General features: G+C 33.3%; 3 protein-coding genes across 5 annotated transcripts; all 3 read right to left on the reverse strand.

Annotated features, from left to right (window-relative positions):
* Window positions 1-3,019: 3,019 nt before the first annotated feature.
* LOC107907377 (auxin efflux carrier component 2-like) lies at window positions 3,020-6,434 on the reverse strand. Of its 3 annotated transcripts, XR_001686892.2 has the most exons (7): window positions 4,711-6,434; window positions 4,259-4,535; window positions 4,078-4,163; window positions 3,798-3,955; window positions 3,627-3,703; window positions 3,229-3,378; window positions 3,020-3,119 (listed from the first exon to the last, which is right to left on the reverse strand). XR_001686892.2 is itself a non-coding variant. In XM_016834740.2 (6 exons), exons 1-6 carry the CDS (start codon window positions 5,936-5,938, stop codon window positions 3,312-3,314), a joined length of 1,893 nt encoding a protein of 630 aa, XP_016690229.2. In that variant the 5' UTR covers window positions 5,939-6,434; the 3' UTR covers window positions 3,143-3,311.
* A 5,278-nt stretch (window positions 6,435-11,712) lies between these two features.
* LOC107903308 (uncharacterized) lies at window positions 11,713-12,173 on the reverse strand. Its single transcript, XM_016829327.2, has 2 exons — window positions 12,040-12,173; window positions 11,713-11,973 (listed from the first exon to the last, which is right to left on the reverse strand). Exons 1-2 carry the CDS (start codon window positions 12,051-12,053, stop codon window positions 11,754-11,756), a joined length of 234 nt encoding a protein of 77 aa, XP_016684816.1. The 5' UTR covers window positions 12,054-12,173; the 3' UTR covers window positions 11,713-11,753.
* Window positions 12,174-14,409: 2,236 nt separating this feature from the next.
* LOC107907376 (nucleotide-sugar uncharacterized transporter 1) lies at window positions 14,410-19,993 on the reverse strand. The gene is made up of 7 exons (XM_016834739.2): window positions 19,617-19,993; window positions 18,140-18,291; window positions 17,842-18,047; window positions 17,660-17,753; window positions 16,858-17,024; window positions 16,274-16,444; window positions 14,410-14,892 (listed from the first exon to the last, which is right to left on the reverse strand). The coding sequence occupies exons 1-7, from the start codon at window positions 19,705-19,707 to the stop codon at window positions 14,616-14,618; spliced, it is 1,158 nt and encodes a 385-aa protein (XP_016690228.2). The 5' UTR covers window positions 19,708-19,993; the 3' UTR covers window positions 14,410-14,615.

The raw sequence follows: 19,993 nt of genomic DNA on the forward strand, positions 1-19,993 counted from the left end.
ACTAAAGATCGATGATTTTTTATGAGGTATTCTACTGATGGGTATGTTTTTTGACTAACGGGGGAGAATCAGAGTGTTATTAAAAGGCTACGGAGAGTAAATGCAAAGATAGTTGGGTTGAAGCTATGAAGGATAAACTTCAATCCTTGCATCACAATCATACCTTTAAGTTGGTGAAATTGTCAAAGGGTAAGAGAGCTTTGAGAAATCAGTGAGTTTACAGTTTGAAGCAAGAAGATAATTCAACTCCACGGTACAAAGCTAAATTGGTCGTCAAAGGTTACAGTTAAAGGTGTTCATGGGTCGGGTCGGGTTTAGGTCGGGCTCAGCTAAAAATTTAGGCCCATTTGTTAGGTTTGGGCTCGACCTGAAAAATGGGCCTAAAATTTTGCCTAAGCCTGACCCGGATAAAAATGCTAAAACTCGGGCTTGACCCGGTCCGCCCGTATTAATTTTTTTTATATTTTTTTATATAATTTTTAAATATATATAATACATCAAAAATACTAAAAACATCAAAATAAATATTTCCTATCAAATTGAAAATAAAATTTAAAAAATATATATACTTAAATAACACTTAGATAGATGCAACTTAACAAGCAAATGCCTCTAAAATAATAACAAAATTAACAAATGTGTTTAAAATAATAACAAAATTAACAATAAAATATTTATACAATATCCAAACAATAAGAACAAAATAGTAGCAAAATAGGGAGGAAACAAAAAGAAAGTAATATTAAAAAAAGGCAAATTTTTTTGTCCTTTAGTGAATTCGGGCTGGGCTCGGGCCAAAAATGTCTTTCCCAAGGCCAGCCTATTTTTTAAACAGACCTTATTTTTTGTCCAAACCTATTTTTCGGGCTTATATTTTGGCCCAAACTCTCCCACATTTCGGGCGGGCCTTCAGGCCAGGCCGAGTGGCTCGACCCATGAATAAGTCTAGTTACAGTCAGAAAAAGGGGATTAAATTTGAAGAAATATTTTCTTCGATTGTGAAAATATCCTCTATCAAAACTTTATTGAGTTTGGAAGCTTATTATGACTTAGAGGTTGAATAAATGGATGTAAAAACTACTTTCCTTCATGGTGATTTGGAGGAAGAGATTTACATGGAGCAACTAAAAGGTTTTGTTGCAGAAGGAAAACAAGACTACGTGTGGTGATTGATGAAGAGTTTGTATGGTTGGGGAGAATGACTACAAGAAGACTACTGATCATTGTGTTTTCATTTAGAGATTTTTTTTTATGATGATTTCATTATTATATTGCTTTATTTCGATAATATGCTTATTGTCGATCGTAATACTTCTAGATTTGCCATGTTGAAGCAAGAGTTGAGTAAGTCCTTTTGCTGTGAAAGATTTGGGGCTAGCAAAGCAAATCTTGGCATAAGATTGACACGTGATAAAAAGGCCAATAAATTTTGGTTATCACGTGAAAGGTATATTGAGAAAGTACTTCAAAGATTTAATATGGATAAAGCTAAAATGGTGAGCACTCCCTTTTCTTTGCAGTTCAAAGTGATTGTCAAGCAAAGTCCTTTAATAGAGAAAGAGAAGGAAGATATACAAAAAGTTCCTTACTTTTCAGCCATGAGTAGTTTGATATATGTGATGATATGCACGATATAGGACTTGGCTTATGTTGTTGGTACTGTTAGTCAGTTTTTTTTAGTCTAGGCTAAAGTGCAACTCATCTTGGTAAGAGTTCGACTTTCTATGCTTGGTCTAAACATATTGATGTGAAGTATCATTGGTTTCGAAAAGTTCTCAAGGCTAAGTTGTTAAAGGTTGAGAAAATTTATACCGATGATAATTGTGCAAATATATTGACCAAGGCCTTGCTAAGAAGGAAGTTTGAGGCTTGTTGCTCGATTGCCGGTATGGCGAACATCCTCACATAGTAGGAGGGGGAGATTTGTTGGGCTGTGGTTGGTCCCATGATGCGGGAGCCCACTTCCATACGTGCCCTACGTATATATAGTTTGTGGGGTTGTTGAAACATAAAAGAGTGTGTGTGCTGCAAGTCAAAGAAAAAAAAAAGAGAAAAATAAGAGAGAAAACAACTTTTTTACATAGACTAATAACCTTCATATTTTCTTCGATTAGAGGTCCATTTGGTGTCCATTGGAGCTGATTTTTTACAGTAGTTAGTAGACTCGAAGATTCTTAATGTGTACAATCCAATTCTTGCTTGGGGTACTATAGCTTTGGGTTTTCAGCTTTCAAAGTCAGCCCATTTTTTGGTGATATTTTTAACTTTTCTCTTAAAGTTTGCTTGGAATTATTTGTTGATAACCTAGTTTTAGTCGTATACTCTTTATTATGGCTCGATTGTAATCTTGTAGTAAGCCTTTGATCATAGTGGAATTTTTTTGCACTTTCAAAGTCCCATGATTTTTACCCTACTTTAAATGGGTTTTCCATGTAAAAAATTGTGAAAAATTGTATGTCTCAATTTATTATTTTTTGCTTGTAATATTTGGTTAATTTACATCGATTGTTGATATACTATGTTATTAGGTTGGACATAATTATCGAATTGATTTTTCGAGAGTAAAAAAATATCAATTGTACTTGCGTGGGTGGTATTTCATTGGGTTGGGTTTAGTTCCAACATGGAGAAATTAGTCATTAACTATACGCCTCATTTGCTTCCAATGCAGTGCAGAGTGTGAACATGATAGCAGAGAAGCTTTTAATATAGGCTGTTGTGTTGATGAAGAAAATATAGGTTAGATCCAGTGCGTGCGACTACACTCGCTTCTAGACTCGGAATCTGATCTCTTGTTAAACAATCTCAAATTTGTAAGGAGAAGCACATGCTCTGATCTGAGCTCTTTAAAAATACCAAACCTACCAACGAATTAAACCACAACTTGCCTTGCACTTGTATTAATTTTATAACCCAAGTTCAAGTTTCCACTACTCCTCACATCCATCTTCTTGGTTTTTAATTAAATCTTGAATTTAAGATATAAAACTAGGTCATGTTTACAGTACTAGTTTCAGCTTCTTCAGTGCATAAGATGGTGGGGCTAATAGAATGTCTAATGCTATATAAAATGTTAAACAGTACTTGCATTAATTAATGGTGGATCGAGGGCAGCGGGCCTAAAAAAAGAAGAGAAGAAAAGTCAAAGTAGTAAATTAAATTAATGTGATAGAATCGCATCTCTAAAAATACTAAATTAATGCAAAAGTCACATGCAAATGAGTATACAATTGCTGTATGTATTTTCTTCTTCACTGAATCCCATGCCATTTTCCACTCCACTTGTCAATCGGATTCATGAATCCCAGAAATTACAGTCCAAGAAGCACATAGTAGAGTATTGTAATGGGCAGAGCAATCAACATTCCGAAAATAACCCTGCAATGAATGGAAGAAGATGACAGTTGTTTAATTACTCCCAACAAAAGAGAGAACGTGAAAATGACAAATATGTGCTGTCGCACTAGAATTATTCCTGAATCAAAGGAATCTTGTTAAAAAAATAAAAAAATGCATGCATCCCAATGGTTATTAACAAGATAAGCACATATCAATAGAAAGATTAATCGTAATTTTCCACACTTGATTGTATAAAGTTTGTTTGAAATGGGTATCAATTAACTTACGCAGTGCTAAGTATGTCGGGATGAACGTTATACTCCTTGGCAAACACAAATGGAACTATTCCTTGTGGAAGGGCAGCCTGGAACATTAACTCACAATATTTATATCCTAAGTAAAAAAGCTAGAATTGGAAATCATTTTACAATACTATAAAGAGCGGGTCAAGTAAATACCTGAACGATAGCGACATGCAAAAGAACCCCACGAAGACCAATGGCTATGGAGGTTGCAGCAATGACAGCGGGACCAGTCAAAAACCTGACAGCCATGGAAAATGTTGCTACAGATTTTCCACAAGCTATGATCTTGGGTTGTAATGCCATGAATAAGCCTGTTTTTTTCATATAAAATATTAAAACCAAGCTATATAGCACTAACAGCAAGTGAAGAAATTGATTTGGTACATACTAACTATAATACAATGTATGGAGGGAGAGTGAGTCAGATAAATACCTAGACTAAACATTGCCATTCCCAGACCAGCATCGGATAATATTGCTATCGACCCACTTACAATTGTTGGCATCTGAATGTTCCACCTGCAAGCAACAGATAGATAGATGTATATAAAATCAAAATTACTTGCCTTGTACTATTATGTAGTGATTATTAAACAAAATAAAAAGTGAAGAACCTGAAAGATATGAGGGACCAAGTCAAGCCGAAAAGACTGGAATATGTGTTAGGGTTCCTAATGAGCTTCCTCCAAACCATGATAAGAATAAGCCTTGTCATCACACTTGCAGGAGGCATCTGCTGTTTCTTTGCCACTTCGCCTTCTTCCATGTTCAACTTTTTCTGACAACTCAAGGGAGATCCACCTGTTGGAAACTTGGATCCCTCCTCTAATATCTCCAAATCCTTGTCCCCCCCACTGCTTTTACCCATATTTTCAATTAGCTCATGCATTGCTGCAACAACAACAACAACAATTAAGCATGCATCTCGATCGTATCAGATCATCATCATCATCATCATCATCATCATCATCATCTATTGCTATATATATATATATTTATGCTCGGTCAACCTAATGAAGATGAGAATGATGAGAGAAACAACAACAAGAAGAGCCAAATTGATTACCTTTTGATGCAGCGTTTTCTTGTTGATAGGTAGGTTTAGAAGAGTCAAAGTCAGTAGAGGCAGCTCTATTAACTGCATGCCTTAGATTCCCTTCCGACACAGGAGAAGCACTAGAGCTCCAAACAAACATGTGAAGCTCTTTGTTAGGCATTGAGCCACTTTCCTTCTTCTTAGAGCCACCGCTAGTTGACCCCGCAAAAATTGGATTGGGCGGTGGATAAGAAGGAACACCACCACCACCACCACCGTTATATAACTCGCCGCTCATGCTCCTTCCCCCCCTTCTCTTGGCAACCTTGAGCATCTCTTCATCGAAGTTTGAAGTTCTTGGTGTTGCTCCTTTGGAAGATTGCAGCGAAAAAACATCACCAACTGCCCCCTGGAAGCTGTTGGTGTAGCCATGCTTGGGACTTGGAGCCTTGCTTGCAAACATGGCATAGAAATCGTTTTGATTAAAGCTTGAAGCCCTGGGAGTGGGCTCTCTGGATGACTGGACAGAGTATATTTCTACCCCGGTAAGGTTTGAGGCTCTGGGTGTCATGGACGTTAATGAATTCAGTCCATGTGATTTGTTAAAGGACGATACCATTGATGACGCACTTGATCTTCTCACCACAACGTGGAGTTTTCCGTCATCACCAATCTCAGCGTCAGCTTGTAGAGGCTCGCGGCCATTAAGTGAAACAACATCCGACTCTACACGGAAAGAGGTAATAGATCCAGCAGTCTCCGGGAACTGGTCGTTGATCAGAAGCTTTGCTCCTCTATATTCAAACATGAAAAGCATGAGAGTGTACCAAATCACACTCTGCAAAACTACAATTTGAACCATAAGGCTGCCGGAGAAATCCCCGTACATAGCCTTTAAAAGGGGGATCCCCATGACAAGAGTGTTGGGGAGAGTGGATAGAGAGAAGAGAGTAATCATCCACTCCAGGTTGCCATGTTTGGTGAAGGCTTGCCATAGGAAAAGGGCAACGAGGATGACTACCTTCTGGAGAGAATCGGCAGCTATGAAGTGGTAGTTCATAGCATATGGATCATTTGAGGAGATGAAATGGAAGGAGAGTAATGGAACTGCAAACACTGCAACAAAACGGTTGATGCCTGAACATTGATCTGGGGTAAATATTTTCCACCACCTCACCGACCCATATGCTAACATCATAGCAATATATAGGGGCACAATAGCTGCCAGAACGTCGTATATGTCCTTTCCAGTGATCATGCTTAACAACTAGCTACCTACCTACTTGGATCAGCTTTCAGTATTCAGTAACACTAACACTAGCACTGACTGAGAATGATATTTCAGAGGAGAGGAGAGTAGAGGAGAGGAGACTCCCTTATATGGAATCAAACATATATAACTGAAGGTGGGTTAAAAAAGAAATGAAGACAAGTGCGAAACGCCTAGTTTTCCGGTTTTATAGATGGGTTATTAATGACAAACACTAAATTTGTTTGTTTATTTATTTATATGGCGCGGCACGGAAGTTGACGGTGACACTGGCAGAGGAGAAAAGAAGTTTTGCCACTCGCCTTGCTCCCTCTATTTACTCCCTCAAGTTTAACAGTCTCTTAAGATAAATTCAATGAAGGAAAGCCAAGTCTGAATGGAGCCGAGACAGCAAGATCCTTCCTGTCTAAGTAGGTGCGAAATTTTTGAAAATGAAAAAAAGGGGATGTTTGGGTTAAGCTAAACACATTGCAATATAAATATTGCAAATAACGCATAGTTATCGGCAGAGCAGTCGTTTATGCACATGTGTGAGACAGCGTTTAGCGATCTGCGGTTGCAGTAAAGATCTGTCTGCATGCGGATACATATTATATAGAGGTTGCATTGGATGGAGGTATATATTGTCAAAGATGACTCTTTTACCATCATCGATGTAAGCACTGATGTAAGCAAACGGTAGTTTAATAATCACAAGTAAAATACCAAGCGGCAAGAGGTTTTTGGCATAGTGCAGCGCGACGTCCATCACTCCCATTCCAACACAAATTGGGTGTTGTTTAGATTCATAATATTCAACGTGGAAGCTGCCTTTTTCCTTTTACGAATGATATCAAACACGTTGCATACAAAAATAAAATAAAAGATGCAACATCTTTACACCACTAAGTGAATTTAATTGAAAATAATAATATTCTCTTCGATATATTGATAGCAAGTTGAGAAAATGAAGTTTATTATTTAGTGAGCGCAAATATTATGAAGGGTTTAGGTGAGAGTGGAGTCATTTTGTTTTATTGTTGGTCTTAAATGAGGCCAATCATCTGGAATCAACAATAATAATTACCGATGAAAATTAGATCATAGTTGACAAGGATATTTCCACAATCAAACATCCATGCATTGATGTTTGTCAACCTAGCCCCACAAGTATTACACATTCACTAATATCTTGCCAAATTTAGGGGCATTTCCTCAAACCGACCAGTAAATTGGAAATCAAGCCCTCTTTTGCCTTCAGTTTCAAGTCCTCAACTTTTTACATAAATCATGGGATTTTGAGTTGGTGTTCTATCTATGTTTCGCCGCCAATTTAGTGGAAGCATGGACACAATAATATAATAATTTTTTAAATATTAGGACACAGGACACAACAATAAAAATACTTTTATACGAAATATTAATATTTTTATTAATTTATACAAACTTTAAGCAAATAAATAAATAAATAATATTATATTTACTTTAATCTATTTATTATATAAAACCGAGTTAATTATAGATGTATTTTAAGGGGTAAAAAAAATCAAGAGGGATATTTTAGACATTAGAACTTAAAAAGCTTTGTAAAAAAAAAAGATAATTAATTTACTTATTATTATATATTTAATGTATATCTATATCTATCTATTTTAAATACATATTTTTGAACTACTTTTGGAAGCAAATAGATACACTTATGATATTTTATAAATATTAATTAAGTTATTTATATATTTTTTAATATTGAATTAAAAAGAAAGAAATGGAGTAGATTGTATATTATTCAATTTAAGCAGATTGAATGTTTATAATTAAAGTTTATAAATATTGTATATTACTATAATAATTGGCATCAAATTTTAATTTATCTGCATCATCTATTAAATTTATAACCTTAAATTAAAATAAAAAGTTTCATCTTAAATTATATTTTACTTAGCTAATTATTAAATTTAGTGTATGGAGGATTATTTGTTGGTATATTTTAATTTAACTAGTTATATTTCAATATTTAAGTTGTTTACATTCAATCATGGCATGTATATATCGTAGTTATTATCTTATTTTTTTTTCATCTAATTGCACCACAATCCTGATATATGAGATTAAATTGGATAGCTGAAACTTGAGATTATTTTGCTATATGTTGTTACATTTGAAAATGTTTCTTATCTATAGAATACTACTTTCCCTACCTTGTTCTTTATTTTAAGAACGGTTATGGCAGGTGTTAGTGAAGACCTTTTCCAATAAGGTCAAATGAAACATCTCTTCATGTGACAGCTGACTTTAAGGATGAATGGAAGAATATCATAGCCAAACTAATGGTTTTCTATTGTAACTATGTATTACAGAGTAGGTAGGTAGATCAATGTGTGATAGCTAGAGGTTAGTCGTAAATGTTTGGACATCCGATTTTGTTTGTGGTGATTGCATTTACTTGATTTGTTGAGTTTAGAGTAGGAAAATGAAAGCCCAGTATTTATTTATTTATTCTTTCTCATATTTTTCAGGTTGCTAACTTCTTTTGTTTCTAGTATGAAAATGGTGACAGCAGTTCCTGATGGGCAAAGCTGATGATTCCATCTCTTTCTTAATCAATTATGTGTGGTTGAAGAGTGTTTCTTTTTAGTATACAGATATAGTTCGAAATTATTTCATACAATTAATTTTACTGATTTTTGTGTAACAAATAATAATAAGAGATTCAGGTTTATTCAAACCAGCATTTGTCTAATGTGTAATTATAAAATGGTCATTAAATTATTCAAAAGTTTTTATTTAACTCACTAAATTGTTCGAAAGTTTTTATTTAAGTCAATGAGTTATTAACAAGGGTAAGGGGCCGAAATTAAATTGTAATTTTTACAATAGTAAAAATGTAATTTCACCATTTTAATAGCTATATCTTTATAATTTTTGAAGGATTAAATTAATTTTTTTATCATTTTAGAGGGTCAAAGTGTAATTTTACCTTTACTAATTTAAAATTTTATAAAATTTAAATGGTCTGAATGAAAATTTTTCCATTTTAGGGGGGTCAAGGCTTCTACCAGCCCCCTACACCCTTGGCTATTAAGTTTTTTTTTTTTTAAGTTTAGCTGGCGAGCTCCAAGTAATAATTTGACATTCGGTACAGTGGATCAATACTCATCGATGAGTAGAACATACCTTAGATCCAAGTTGATCTAATAGTCAGTGTCGAAGATTAGAGAATAAATATAATTGGATTTTTTGTTTGCAAATTTGTGACATTCAAAGTTATTACATGAAAAAATAAAAGTTGAATTGTAGAAGAGAAGGGAAATATGAGAGCTTTTTATTGGGCGTAGTTTACCCAATAATTAATATAGATTAAATCCTAAAGTTTAGCAAAGTAGAGGGCACGAGCAAAGCCAAAAATTTTGTTTAGGGGGAGGCGAGATAAGATTATAAAATTTAGAAGGACCAAAGTTGAAGCTTTTGTATTAAAATTACTTAAATTGAATCATCAATTTTAGAAAAAGGACTAAAATTATAAATTTTCCATTTAACCAAAAGTTAAAAAGACCTAAATTAATTCTTTTTAATTTTGGGAGGGCATAAAAAGTAATTTAGCCACCTAGCCGAGGGACAAGGCCCCTACTTGCCCCGCTTTGGCTACGCCCCTGATAGAGGGATCAATGCTAAAGTTTTACTGTTATCTTATAGGGAAAAAAGAAAAGGTCGACACATGTGATGACAAAATCGTTTAGCACCTTCTTTTTATATAAAAGACTTATGAGATTATAAATCTTAAATTCTAGCGTAGTATAAGGATGAAAATTGAAAATTGAAAAATAAAAAAAATAAAAGAAGTAGAATTGAAAAATGAAGCATTTTATGTTTAGAATGAAAAAGAGAAGGGTTGGAGAGGTGTAACCAATTTTCAAATTTCACAGCAAGTGTGAAGCAAAATAAGGAGTGAGTAGTTGACTTGTAGTGAAGTTTGGGAAGCAATATGCTGGCATGAATGTACTCCTCCATTAACACAAATATGCAGCAGCAGCAGCTTCCTCAAAGGACAATGCATTGTATCATCAATAATCATTTATGGAAAGAGATACCACCAATGTTTAAAATTTAATATTAGCTATACTTGATAATTTTTTAAAGAAATGAAGGAAGATCCATAAATTCCAAATATAAAAAATTGGTGGGGAATTGTTAATTATGTTTTGATAGTATGGACGCATTGAAGTGTTGAAACATTTCTGACAGGTAAATTTTAGTAAAGCATAAGAGGTGTCCAACTACAGCAAATCAGACAACAGTTTCAACATTAACAGACCTGGGAATATAAGAAAGTAGGGCAGCCTTGATCCGCTTGGCATTTGTTACCCTTGAAACTCCTTCATGAAGCTTTGGCTTTTACATGTCACCATCAAACCTCACTTTCTACATCTTTACTTGTATAATTCTATGAAAAAATTTAACCATATATCCTTTACCTTAGCTTCATGGTTATATTAGGAAAATATTTACTTCATTATTATTGGGAAAAATGTAATGGGTTGGTAGTACCAATATTGTTGATTCCTAATGTAAAAAAGATGGCATTAGAAGAAGAAGAAGAGTATAGAAATTGAAACCCGGAAGATGTATATCTAGCTTTGGGGAAAAACAGATTCAAATTTTTTTATCTTTTTCTTTATCTCAGTTCTGTAAATGATTCAACCAATAATTTAGGTGATGAAAATGATGTCAAGTAGCCAATAAAGGACTTTAGCATCTTACTCTAATTATATGCCTTCTTTTGTTTCATTGTATTTAGTTACAACAACTTCAAACTTATCCAGTTTTTTTCCCTAAGAATGATACTAGCCCTTATATTATCAACAATCTTCCATAACCCCAAATGCATCCTTACAGTGCAATTTTCACAGAATTTAATTTCTAAAATTTAACAACATTTTCAAGTGCAAATTTAGTAATTAGTTGACATCTTGCCCAAGTGAATGCTTCCACTTTCTCTTGGAAAAACAATCTTAGTTTTTATCAATATAATTTTAATATATGTGTTTGTTTATGATTTTAGTATATATCGAGAGAAACATAAAATAATAAAATGATCATTTTCTTCTTAAAAAAAGTAGTTACCATAATGGTCCACCCCACACCATATAGGGAAAAAGGGTTTGGAAAGGAAAAAAACCAAGTTTTGAATGCAAGAAGCAAAGGCAATAGAGGGGAGTGGAGACAAGGGAAAAGAGTTTGAGGTATAAGGTTAAGCATTGATTTCAGGGAAGCTGATGATGTTGCTCTTTCCTCTTTGGTCCAACAACCCATTTCATTTTGAATTATTTGCAAGGCTCAATCACCCACTTTTAACACTATGGAAAAAGCCTCTTTCACTACTAATCTAATCCCACACATATACGCTAACAATAAAATTGGAAAATGCCTTATTTCCATACATGTGAGTGTGTGGGTAAGCAATCGGATTTATTTTATGTTGCTAACGCTCAAAATTTATATAATGTCTGTGTTTTGAGTTTTCATACATTAAGCAAGCACAAGACAGTCAAATCTCAGATCTGTCATCTATCTTTTTTCGGTCAGAAAAGCATTGAAGCCTGCCTCTCTGGATCATCATCATCGCCATCGTCATGGTAAAACAAAACCACAGGGAAGGGATGGTCGGTGCGAAATTTTTTTTTTTTTAAAGTAGGCCGCCACTGAAATGGTTTGAGATTGTGGTGAAATAGAAAACCTTGGTAGCCTAAGCTAAACTAATTAAGATGCGAAAATGGAAATTAATCTGAATTAGAATTATCCTTCCAATTAATTAAAAAAAAAAAAACTAGAAATACAAGACCAAACGCCTAGAACATAAGGTGCAGCAATATTTTCGCTTAATGGAGAAGCAAATGGGAAAGAAACAGCAGCACCTCCACCGCCTTTCTACGTCCACCGCTTGGACTTTGCCACCGCAGTGCGGACAAGTCCCAGGCGCTTCCTGTCTTCCCAACTCTCTCTCTTCTTCGTCACACATTCTTTGTAATTGATACCTGTAACTGCTACTGCAAACAAAAATAATGTATTAGTAATGTGAAGAAGCAGGGACAGTGAAGATACCAACACAATACCCTTTTGTTTTCATTTCATGTCAGAACGAGGGTATTTAAAGACCCCTCTGTGTTGTTTGTTGGAGAGATCAGACCTTTTTTCTCATTTTTTGCTTTTCCTTTTTTCAGGAGAATAATTTATTTTTAGATACCAATAAAATTTGTTCATATCATTAAATTTTAAATATATAAAATTTATTATCATACATCCATCCATATTTAACTTACTTTCTAATTTTAAATAATTAAAATAAAAAAATCAAATAACATAAAATTCAATAAAATTTATACTTTTAAAAAATATATAATAGAAAATAGAAAACAATTTAAAATGGAAAACTTAGCGGTACAAAAATAAAAAAGAAAATATGTTAGTTTATAATTTAAAAATTAATTATTTTAAGTAATTTAATTAAAGTTATATTAAATTAGTAAAGATAGTAGGTATTTATACGAGTGTATAATAATATTATGTTATCTTTAAAATTTAATGGCGTGATATTATTTTTAGAAAGTATATTTTTTAGTATGATACAAATATAGCTTATACTTTTTCTTCTTATATTTATTTATATTTTCACTTTTGATCATTTTCTAGATATTTTTATTTATATTTCTTTTAGTCACTGGATCTTTTTTAAAATTATCACTAATAAATATATGAAAAAGAAGAAATTATTCATTACTAAAAAGTATGACTACTTTTTAAAAAAAAATATTTTGCTTTAGAAAATAGGACACAAACTTCCTCATAATTACTACTTTCTATTTAATTTAACTCTTAAAACTAAATTCCGTCCTTTATAGTGCAGATAAATGTAGATATTTTATTTTTTCTCCGTCTTCTAAATTTATTTTTATCACCTACTTGTTTCTGTTTCACCATTAATAATTCATGGCCCTTTACTAGTTCTTTCAAATGCCATTAAGATTATTTATGTTAAAAATTTATTAATCTGATTTAATCATTATATGTAATACTTAAAAATTAAAATTTCTTATTTTTTCAATTTAAAAATTTTAATGTAATTAACATTATTAGTCAAAACATATCAATTTGACAGTCAATCAGATATTACTCTTAAACTGAATAGATTAACAATAATAGTGATTAGATTGAGCTTTTAAAATCGAAAAAGTAAGATGTCGCAAGTGATGCAATCTTTAGAAAATTTTCAAATTTCTACATTGTTTTGGTTGAATTCAATCATTTTTCTTCAGGGAAAATATCAGCTGTGACATTTTTATTGTCAAAGGGGTATAATTTTTTCAAAACAATCGAAGCTTGTTACATTTAGAGTAACATTGTGTAATATTTCATCCCATAATTTTATATTTTGGATTAATATTATTTTGTTTGGATTCCAAATATTCTTATTACTTCGTAATCTAATTTTCTAAGATGCTTCAATATAGTGTTTTCTTAATCCGCCTTTACTAAAGATCAAGGAGTATACTTGTACTCCGGCTAATAAAGGAAAGGTATTTTTTCATTTTAAATTGAAGTTTAATTTAAGTTTGGAATATGAAATTTTAAATAAATTTATCCTTTATTTTTATTATTTTAATAAATTTCATCCGATTATAATTTGGGATTCATTTATTAGTATATTAATTATGATTAGTGATGCAACCACTTCTTATGAATTATTAATTTATTTCAACAATAAAAACTAGTTTTATGGAAATTGAGACTAAATAAAATTAAAGGAACTAAACTTGTCTTTTTAAATAATGATAATTTTCTAAATAGTCTTACATCTTGTCAATTTAACACTAAAATCATGCTTGAATCAGACAATGTAATGGGACTTATATTCTCATAATTCTATTACTAAAAATAATACAAGATTTTTTGAACCAAACAATTTCTTAAAAGAGATAGAAACGGCTAGGGTTAATAATTTTAAAACTTAAAAATAAGATGAGATGTAACAGTAAGATACCATTTTTGTTTATAAATATGTGTGCTACGTTGTTTGCACACACTGATAAGACTACTATTCACATTAGGATAATATCTTTGTTTTTATTGAAACTGGAAAACACTCTTTTAACATAAATATTTGTATTCCAAAATTCTAATATGTGCAGAATACTTGAAAGAATAAACAAGCTGGTGTTGCAAGGCCAAGTAATAGAGTACTTATAAAAGAATTGTCTTCTTCTTCAACTCTTTTACGCCTTCAGTTAGTTCTAACTTCTGTTTTGTTGTTCTTCATCACCATAGGCCCCATAAATCGTCTATTTCTCTCTCTTTTTTGAGTTTGATGAACAAATCTCTACTTAAATGGGTGTGTAATAGGATAGGAGCATCAACTGAACCACTTAGTCCCAACATTAATCTAATAAAACTAAATCATAAATACTCATTGCTTGAAAGTCAAAAGCTTGGGTGAAGAGAGGCTAATAATCATATCTCCCATCAAACTCAATATTCAACCAACATATTGACATATCAAAGCCCTTGTATCTATTAAAAGGCATAATTAAAACTCATTACTCACTATCAACACTGAAATGATTAGCTTCCTATGCAAAGGGTTTGGTTAATATAGTTTTAACATCTCCAGTATCCGCATAGATTCCCTTTTTTGTTAGACAGTTTCAGTACCGAACCCATCGCAGATATCCCCATTTCCCTCACTCAACTTGGACTTGGGCAAAGCGGATGAAACTTGCAGCCCCGGTTGTGGTTGTTGCTTCTTATCACGTAAATTGAGGTATGTGAAAAAGGACATACCACCAATTGCTATAAATGCTCCAATAATACTAGTTGTGCCCGGATTTGACCCAAACAGGTAAAAACTTCCAAGAAGAATAACACAAGTTTTGAATTGTCCGAGAACCACGTGGGAAATTGCAGAAGTGGCCCTGAAAATTGATAGAACAAAAATCAAACAACATAGAAATTTTTTTATCAAACATCTCCAAGAATTGACTTCACGAATTCTTTTTGTACTTTTTGCAAGTAGATAAATTCAAAGCCATGTTAATCAGACTTGAGGGTGAGACTCAAATAAGACTATGCTGCCACAAGCAAATCTATATTTCTTATGCTTTTTTCATATAGACGGAGGTCACACCTGCATTATGGCTATAAACAAGCCGAGTCAAGCCTGAATAATGACAAGCTTAAGTTCAATTTGAACATCACAGCTCAATACTTGGCTTGGGCTAGATTAAATCCCATTTTTTAAGCTCAAGCTCGGCTCAAGATAAAATCGAACTGCTTGAGTTCGCTTGATTTGGCTTGATTACATTCTTGAGCTCGAGCTCAAATTAAGTTTTGGATATACAACTTTGTTATTAATCGAACTCAATAATGAAAATTCCAAAGATGATATAATGACAACAGTAAAAAACCTTACCCAACAACCAAATCAAAATATTTCTAAAAACAAGTTGGTACAACCGAAATAATGCAAGAACTAACTTCTCGGGCTCAACATGCCTCTGCAACCTTACATTTTGATTTTGAGCTTTCTCCAACATAAAGATAAACAAGAAATAAATGAGGGAGCATACAATATATACATCTTTTATTTTTTTAAATGATTTCTGTAGTTGATGAAAGCAAGTAAATATATACCTATTCTTTTAACTCTTAACTTTTGTTTAAGGACTCAAAAGCCAGAGACATATTTGACTGATATATCTTACTTTGTCCAAGTGTTGCTATAGAAGTGTTTACCACTTTACTTAGCTGAGCTTTGAAGGTGCAGACAAGAACTAGGAGAGAAGTAGACTGGGTAGGTTGTGGGAATTGGGACAGAGATGAAGGCGCCGCTGGCTGGGAGGAAATGTAATGGGACTATGGTTGTAAGGGTAAAATAAGGTTAGGGTGTACTAACACATATATTCAGGGTAAATGAATAATTTAATAATATAAAAATTTTAAAATATATATTAAAAAATAAAAAGCTCCACCAGGCTCACAAGTTGATAGAATCAGGTGTTAAGATGCTCAAATTTGGATCACTTGACATCTCAAACAGCTTGCAAGCACATGCATCTCTAGTCTATACTCCTAGTCCTTGCTTATGTATGTTGGGCACGTGTTAGATACAAGTAATTCAAACAAAATGAAGAGTTGCAGCAACATATATTTCAAGTACTATACCTTATTGGGCATGCAGGACAGGCATTCAAACACAATTATTTGACCAAAGCAGAGCAAAATCAAAGAATATCAATTGGTTCAAAAACAACTAGCATACGTGAACAATTATAACAGAAGGAAAGATGCACTTACCCAAGCGCCAAGGCTCCCGACCACTGAAGTAAGAATCCAAGGAAAGCTGATACGAGGATTGCTGATGTATTGTTGAAGCTCCAGTGAAACGCCAGCACACCAGGGGGATCAAGGAAAGGAATCATAGAAACCAGAAAAAGCAAAGTGATTGGCGTTGTTTTCCACATTAACCTGTTCAACAAATTTGTTAATTCAATAAACAGCCAACTTGACAAGTTTTACAGATAAAATTAACAAAAAGGAAAACAAAAATTGTTTAGGTATCAAAATAAAGGAAAGTAATAAAAAAAAAGCTAGAGGTACTAGAATCCACTAAAAATAAATGTAAACAGCACTCCAAGAATTTCAATCGATATGACCATTTTTATCCGCAGTAGAGTAACATCTAAAAGTTTCTGTTGCTGTTGGCTAGCAAAATATGCAATATTAGTCATTTTTCTCTCCTATATAAACATCATAAAATGGAACTTTTATCAGCCTTTTAATCCTCTACATTTCCCTGGGCTTAGTTTATCCTTTGCATTCATTTCAATCAAGAACTCCCAAATAAACTACTAGAGTGCTCAAAGGAGCTTGCAACATACGACAATGCTGTCCAGTTTTCTTGTTGCTGCATGTTGGACCAAAGGATTTTATTGACAGCACTAGGGATTATCCACGCCACCGCCACACAGGCTCCGAAGAGGCTGAATTGCAAATCAGTAACAGTAGCAATTGCAACACCAATAGATACAACTGTTAGTGCAACCACCTGAGAGATGTCATAGGAAAATTTTCAAGGCAAAGGGTTCAAATGTTACAAACAATGGTGTTCCGTACTATAATAACAAGAATATATCAGAAAATGCATCGAACCTCAAGCAAGATTGCATGCTGATATTCAAGGAAAGCTCAGAAACCCTCAAACATTTAGGGTAACAAGGGTAAGAAAATGAAAAAATATAACAAGATTAATATTTTAGAGTAGAAACATAAATGATTAGAATCATCAGAAAGGCATATTTGAAAAAGATCGTGAAATATAAAACAAATTTAATAAAGAATGGACAAGATAACAAGTACCACAAATTTAAACATCTATTTCTAGTATAGGAAACGTAGTCTTTTGCTTTCTTTCCCACATCAGATCTGAAGCATAAGTTTAACAGACATAAGTAGGTGCACGATCTGTATGCAGTCAGTAACGGTTCGTGTTCAATAAAGACCAAGAAGACAACTATGCAAGTATCAACAAGTTTTGAAATAATCAAAACATCCACTAGATGATGGGTACTTACCTTCCAATTTAGGGACTAACACACTCCTCTCAACCTGATGGACAATGATAATAGCCTATATAACAATAAATGGTTTCTATGTTAACAGAAGGAGAAATAAATCTATTACCTTGGAGAAAGTGACTTTCTTCTTGTACCATATAAACTCTGCAAGGACAATAGATGGCGTGACAGCAATTTTCGCCATCTGATAAAATCCCACACTAGAAAATAAATTAAAAAACAAGTCAATCAAAAGGTCCTCGAGGAGACATTGGTCAAATATCATTTAAACAGATTTAACAATCTAACCTGTTGTATTTCAAGCTAACGTTAGCAAGACCAGTAGATAAAGACATAACAACACCAAGAGTAAACAAAGACAAAGGGGTTGATTTTGAGGGTGGAGATGCAGGAAGAAGAGCAAAAGAATTCAAAATGGCCATCAATGCCCAGCTTACAGCATAGTGAATAAAAGTCAGAAACACAGGAAACTGGAATCCTACATTTTTAAGAACCTGAAAACACAAAGAGTATAACATGTCACAATACAATATATAATATTACAAAAAATAGTTTCTTTATATATCAAGAAATTTTGGCAACAAACCCATTTGTTCATGAAAATAATACCAACAGCAACCATAAAATTGAATGTAAGAGCGGCAACGGGACCACATATTCGTTGCTGTTGACGCTTTGCACTTTCAGATGAGCGGAATTTATTAAATATAGAAGCTCGCAAGTCTTCTAGGGCTTTTCCTGAATTTGTGAGACAAGAGGCAAAGAAATGAGGAAAAGCACATCTGAGAGAATAATAATTTTCCATATATTTTATAGTTTATGCAATTCAAATGGGTAAACACTCAATCCAGAAAGATAAAATAACAAAATCAATTAAAGAGAGTTTAAGAGAGTTGTTAACAAAAGCTCAACAGTCCTGCTACACCCAAGAGGAATAGGCAAAAATATTCGATACAAGGTACAGGACAAGGGTGTAGTATAGATGAATAAATAAATGATCCCAATAGTTCTTGCACAAAGTAAATAGATTATAATAGACAGTAATTATAGCAGTAGTCAGGGATATGGTTCACTGAAAATGCATACTCAAAGCAACATTGCTCAATTGAACGGAAAGAGGAAAGCAATATTTACTTAAAGTTTACGCATACTTAAATGGTAAAAATGTTTCAGATGAACTAACAATTAGAATCATCCAGTCCTGACCTATAAAGTTCCAGACTGCTAAATGTGCCTTGATTTAGGCTTACTCTTGTGTACAAAGAAATTCACGACAATTGAAAATTGACATCTCCATTCATTACACTGAAAACAGATAGAGAACTTAATTTAAGAGTGAAACAATCGTACAGCTAATTAAATTTAGAGTTTGAAAATTAAAAAGCGTGCTCCTTTGATTGGGTTTCAACTAAAAATAAAAATTTCTTAGTTAAGGGTGTGGAAGTCATGAGCTGGCTACTGAGTAGCGAGCATTTTCATCAACATTTAGCTGCTTGAGTTTTCTCCTTTTCTTGTTCATCTCCAATCCATTTCATCCAAGGATGTTAAAAACCCTTCTTACAACTCATAATATTTCATCTAAACTTATTCAAAAGCACACATTTAATGCCAGCCATTCAGTCTGGTAAGTTAAAACGATGGTATACAAAACCTAAAGAAACTTTTCCACAAAATTTTTGCAAGGGCGTCTCTTTTTTGTTATCAGCCAAATTACCAATTACCCATTAACAGTTCAATCACTCATTGCCTTCAATAGAAACGGACCCATAGAGAATGAATCTTGATAAGCTTGTAGAGATAGGAAAGCACCAAAGTAATAGTGAAAATCCAAGTTTAGGCAAATTTCTACTAACAAGATCTGTAAACAACATAACTGGTTCAATAAATTGAGGGGGGAAAGTTTAACATTGCTCATTGAATAGCAACCGACAACCATTATCTTATTTTGGGGGAAAATGCAAAAAGAGGAACATGCAAGCAAAATAGAGTAGATAAATGGATCTAGAAGCAGCTTGAGTGTAAAAATGTTGCAAAAATAGAGATGAGAAAAATAAAAAAAAGACCTCGTTGGCCGGCATCGCTGTCCTTCCGCTTCAGTATCTTCTTCACATCTTTCCTGATAAGAAAATTGAGAATCTCACGGCTACAAAGCATTTCCTTCGTTGTTCAGATTCCTGTATTTTACACTTCCATCACTAGTTGAGTAGAGCCTGAGCCTGAGCCTGAGCCTGAGCCTGGTTTATTGTTTTAGTTCAAGTAGAAAGTAAAAAGATACTGGTTATAATTTTTCTTTTTTGCTTCCCATTACTTTTATTATCATAATTCATAAAACTTCCTTGATTGTCGCCTCAATTAACTTGTAAGAAGAAATAAAAAAGGCTAAACAGTATTCTTTAAATACGTAGACAGCGGAATAACAATAGTGAGAAAATCACGGTGC

The sequence above is a fragment of the Gossypium hirsutum genome, chromosome D05 (assembly GCF_007990345.1).
Source record: "Gossypium hirsutum isolate 1008001.06 chromosome D05, Gossypium_hirsutum_v2.1, whole genome shotgun sequence".
Taxonomy (NCBI): Eukaryota; Viridiplantae; Streptophyta; class Magnoliopsida; order Malvales; family Malvaceae; genus Gossypium; species Gossypium hirsutum.

Bases quoted from the DNA above. Each gene is read 5' to 3' on its own strand.
- LOC107907376 (XM_016834739.2), bottom strand. From the start codon at position 19,707: ATGCTTTGTAGCCGTGAGATTCTCAATTTTCTTATCAGGAAAGATGTG. The intron at 17,754-17,841 runs GTTAGATTGTTA...TTTATTTTCTAG, and splicing joins GTTAGCTTGAAATACAACAG to TGTGGGATTTTATCAGATGG. The intron at 16,445-16,857 runs GTATGTTGCAAG...TTTGTTGAACAG, and splicing joins GAAAACTGGACAGCATTGTC to GTTAATGTGGAAAACAACGC.
- LOC107907377 (XM_016834740.2), bottom strand. From the start codon at position 5,938: ATGATCACTGGAAAGGACATATACGACGTTCTGGCAGCTATTGTGCCC. The intron at 4,536-4,710 runs GTAATCAATTTG...TTGTTGTTGCAG, and splicing joins AGAAAACGCTGCATCAAAAG to CAATGCATGAGCTAATTGAA. The intron at 4,164-4,258 runs GTTCTTCACTTT...TGTTGCTTGCAG, and splicing joins TGGTCCCTCATATCTTTCAG to GTGGAACATTCAGATGCCAA.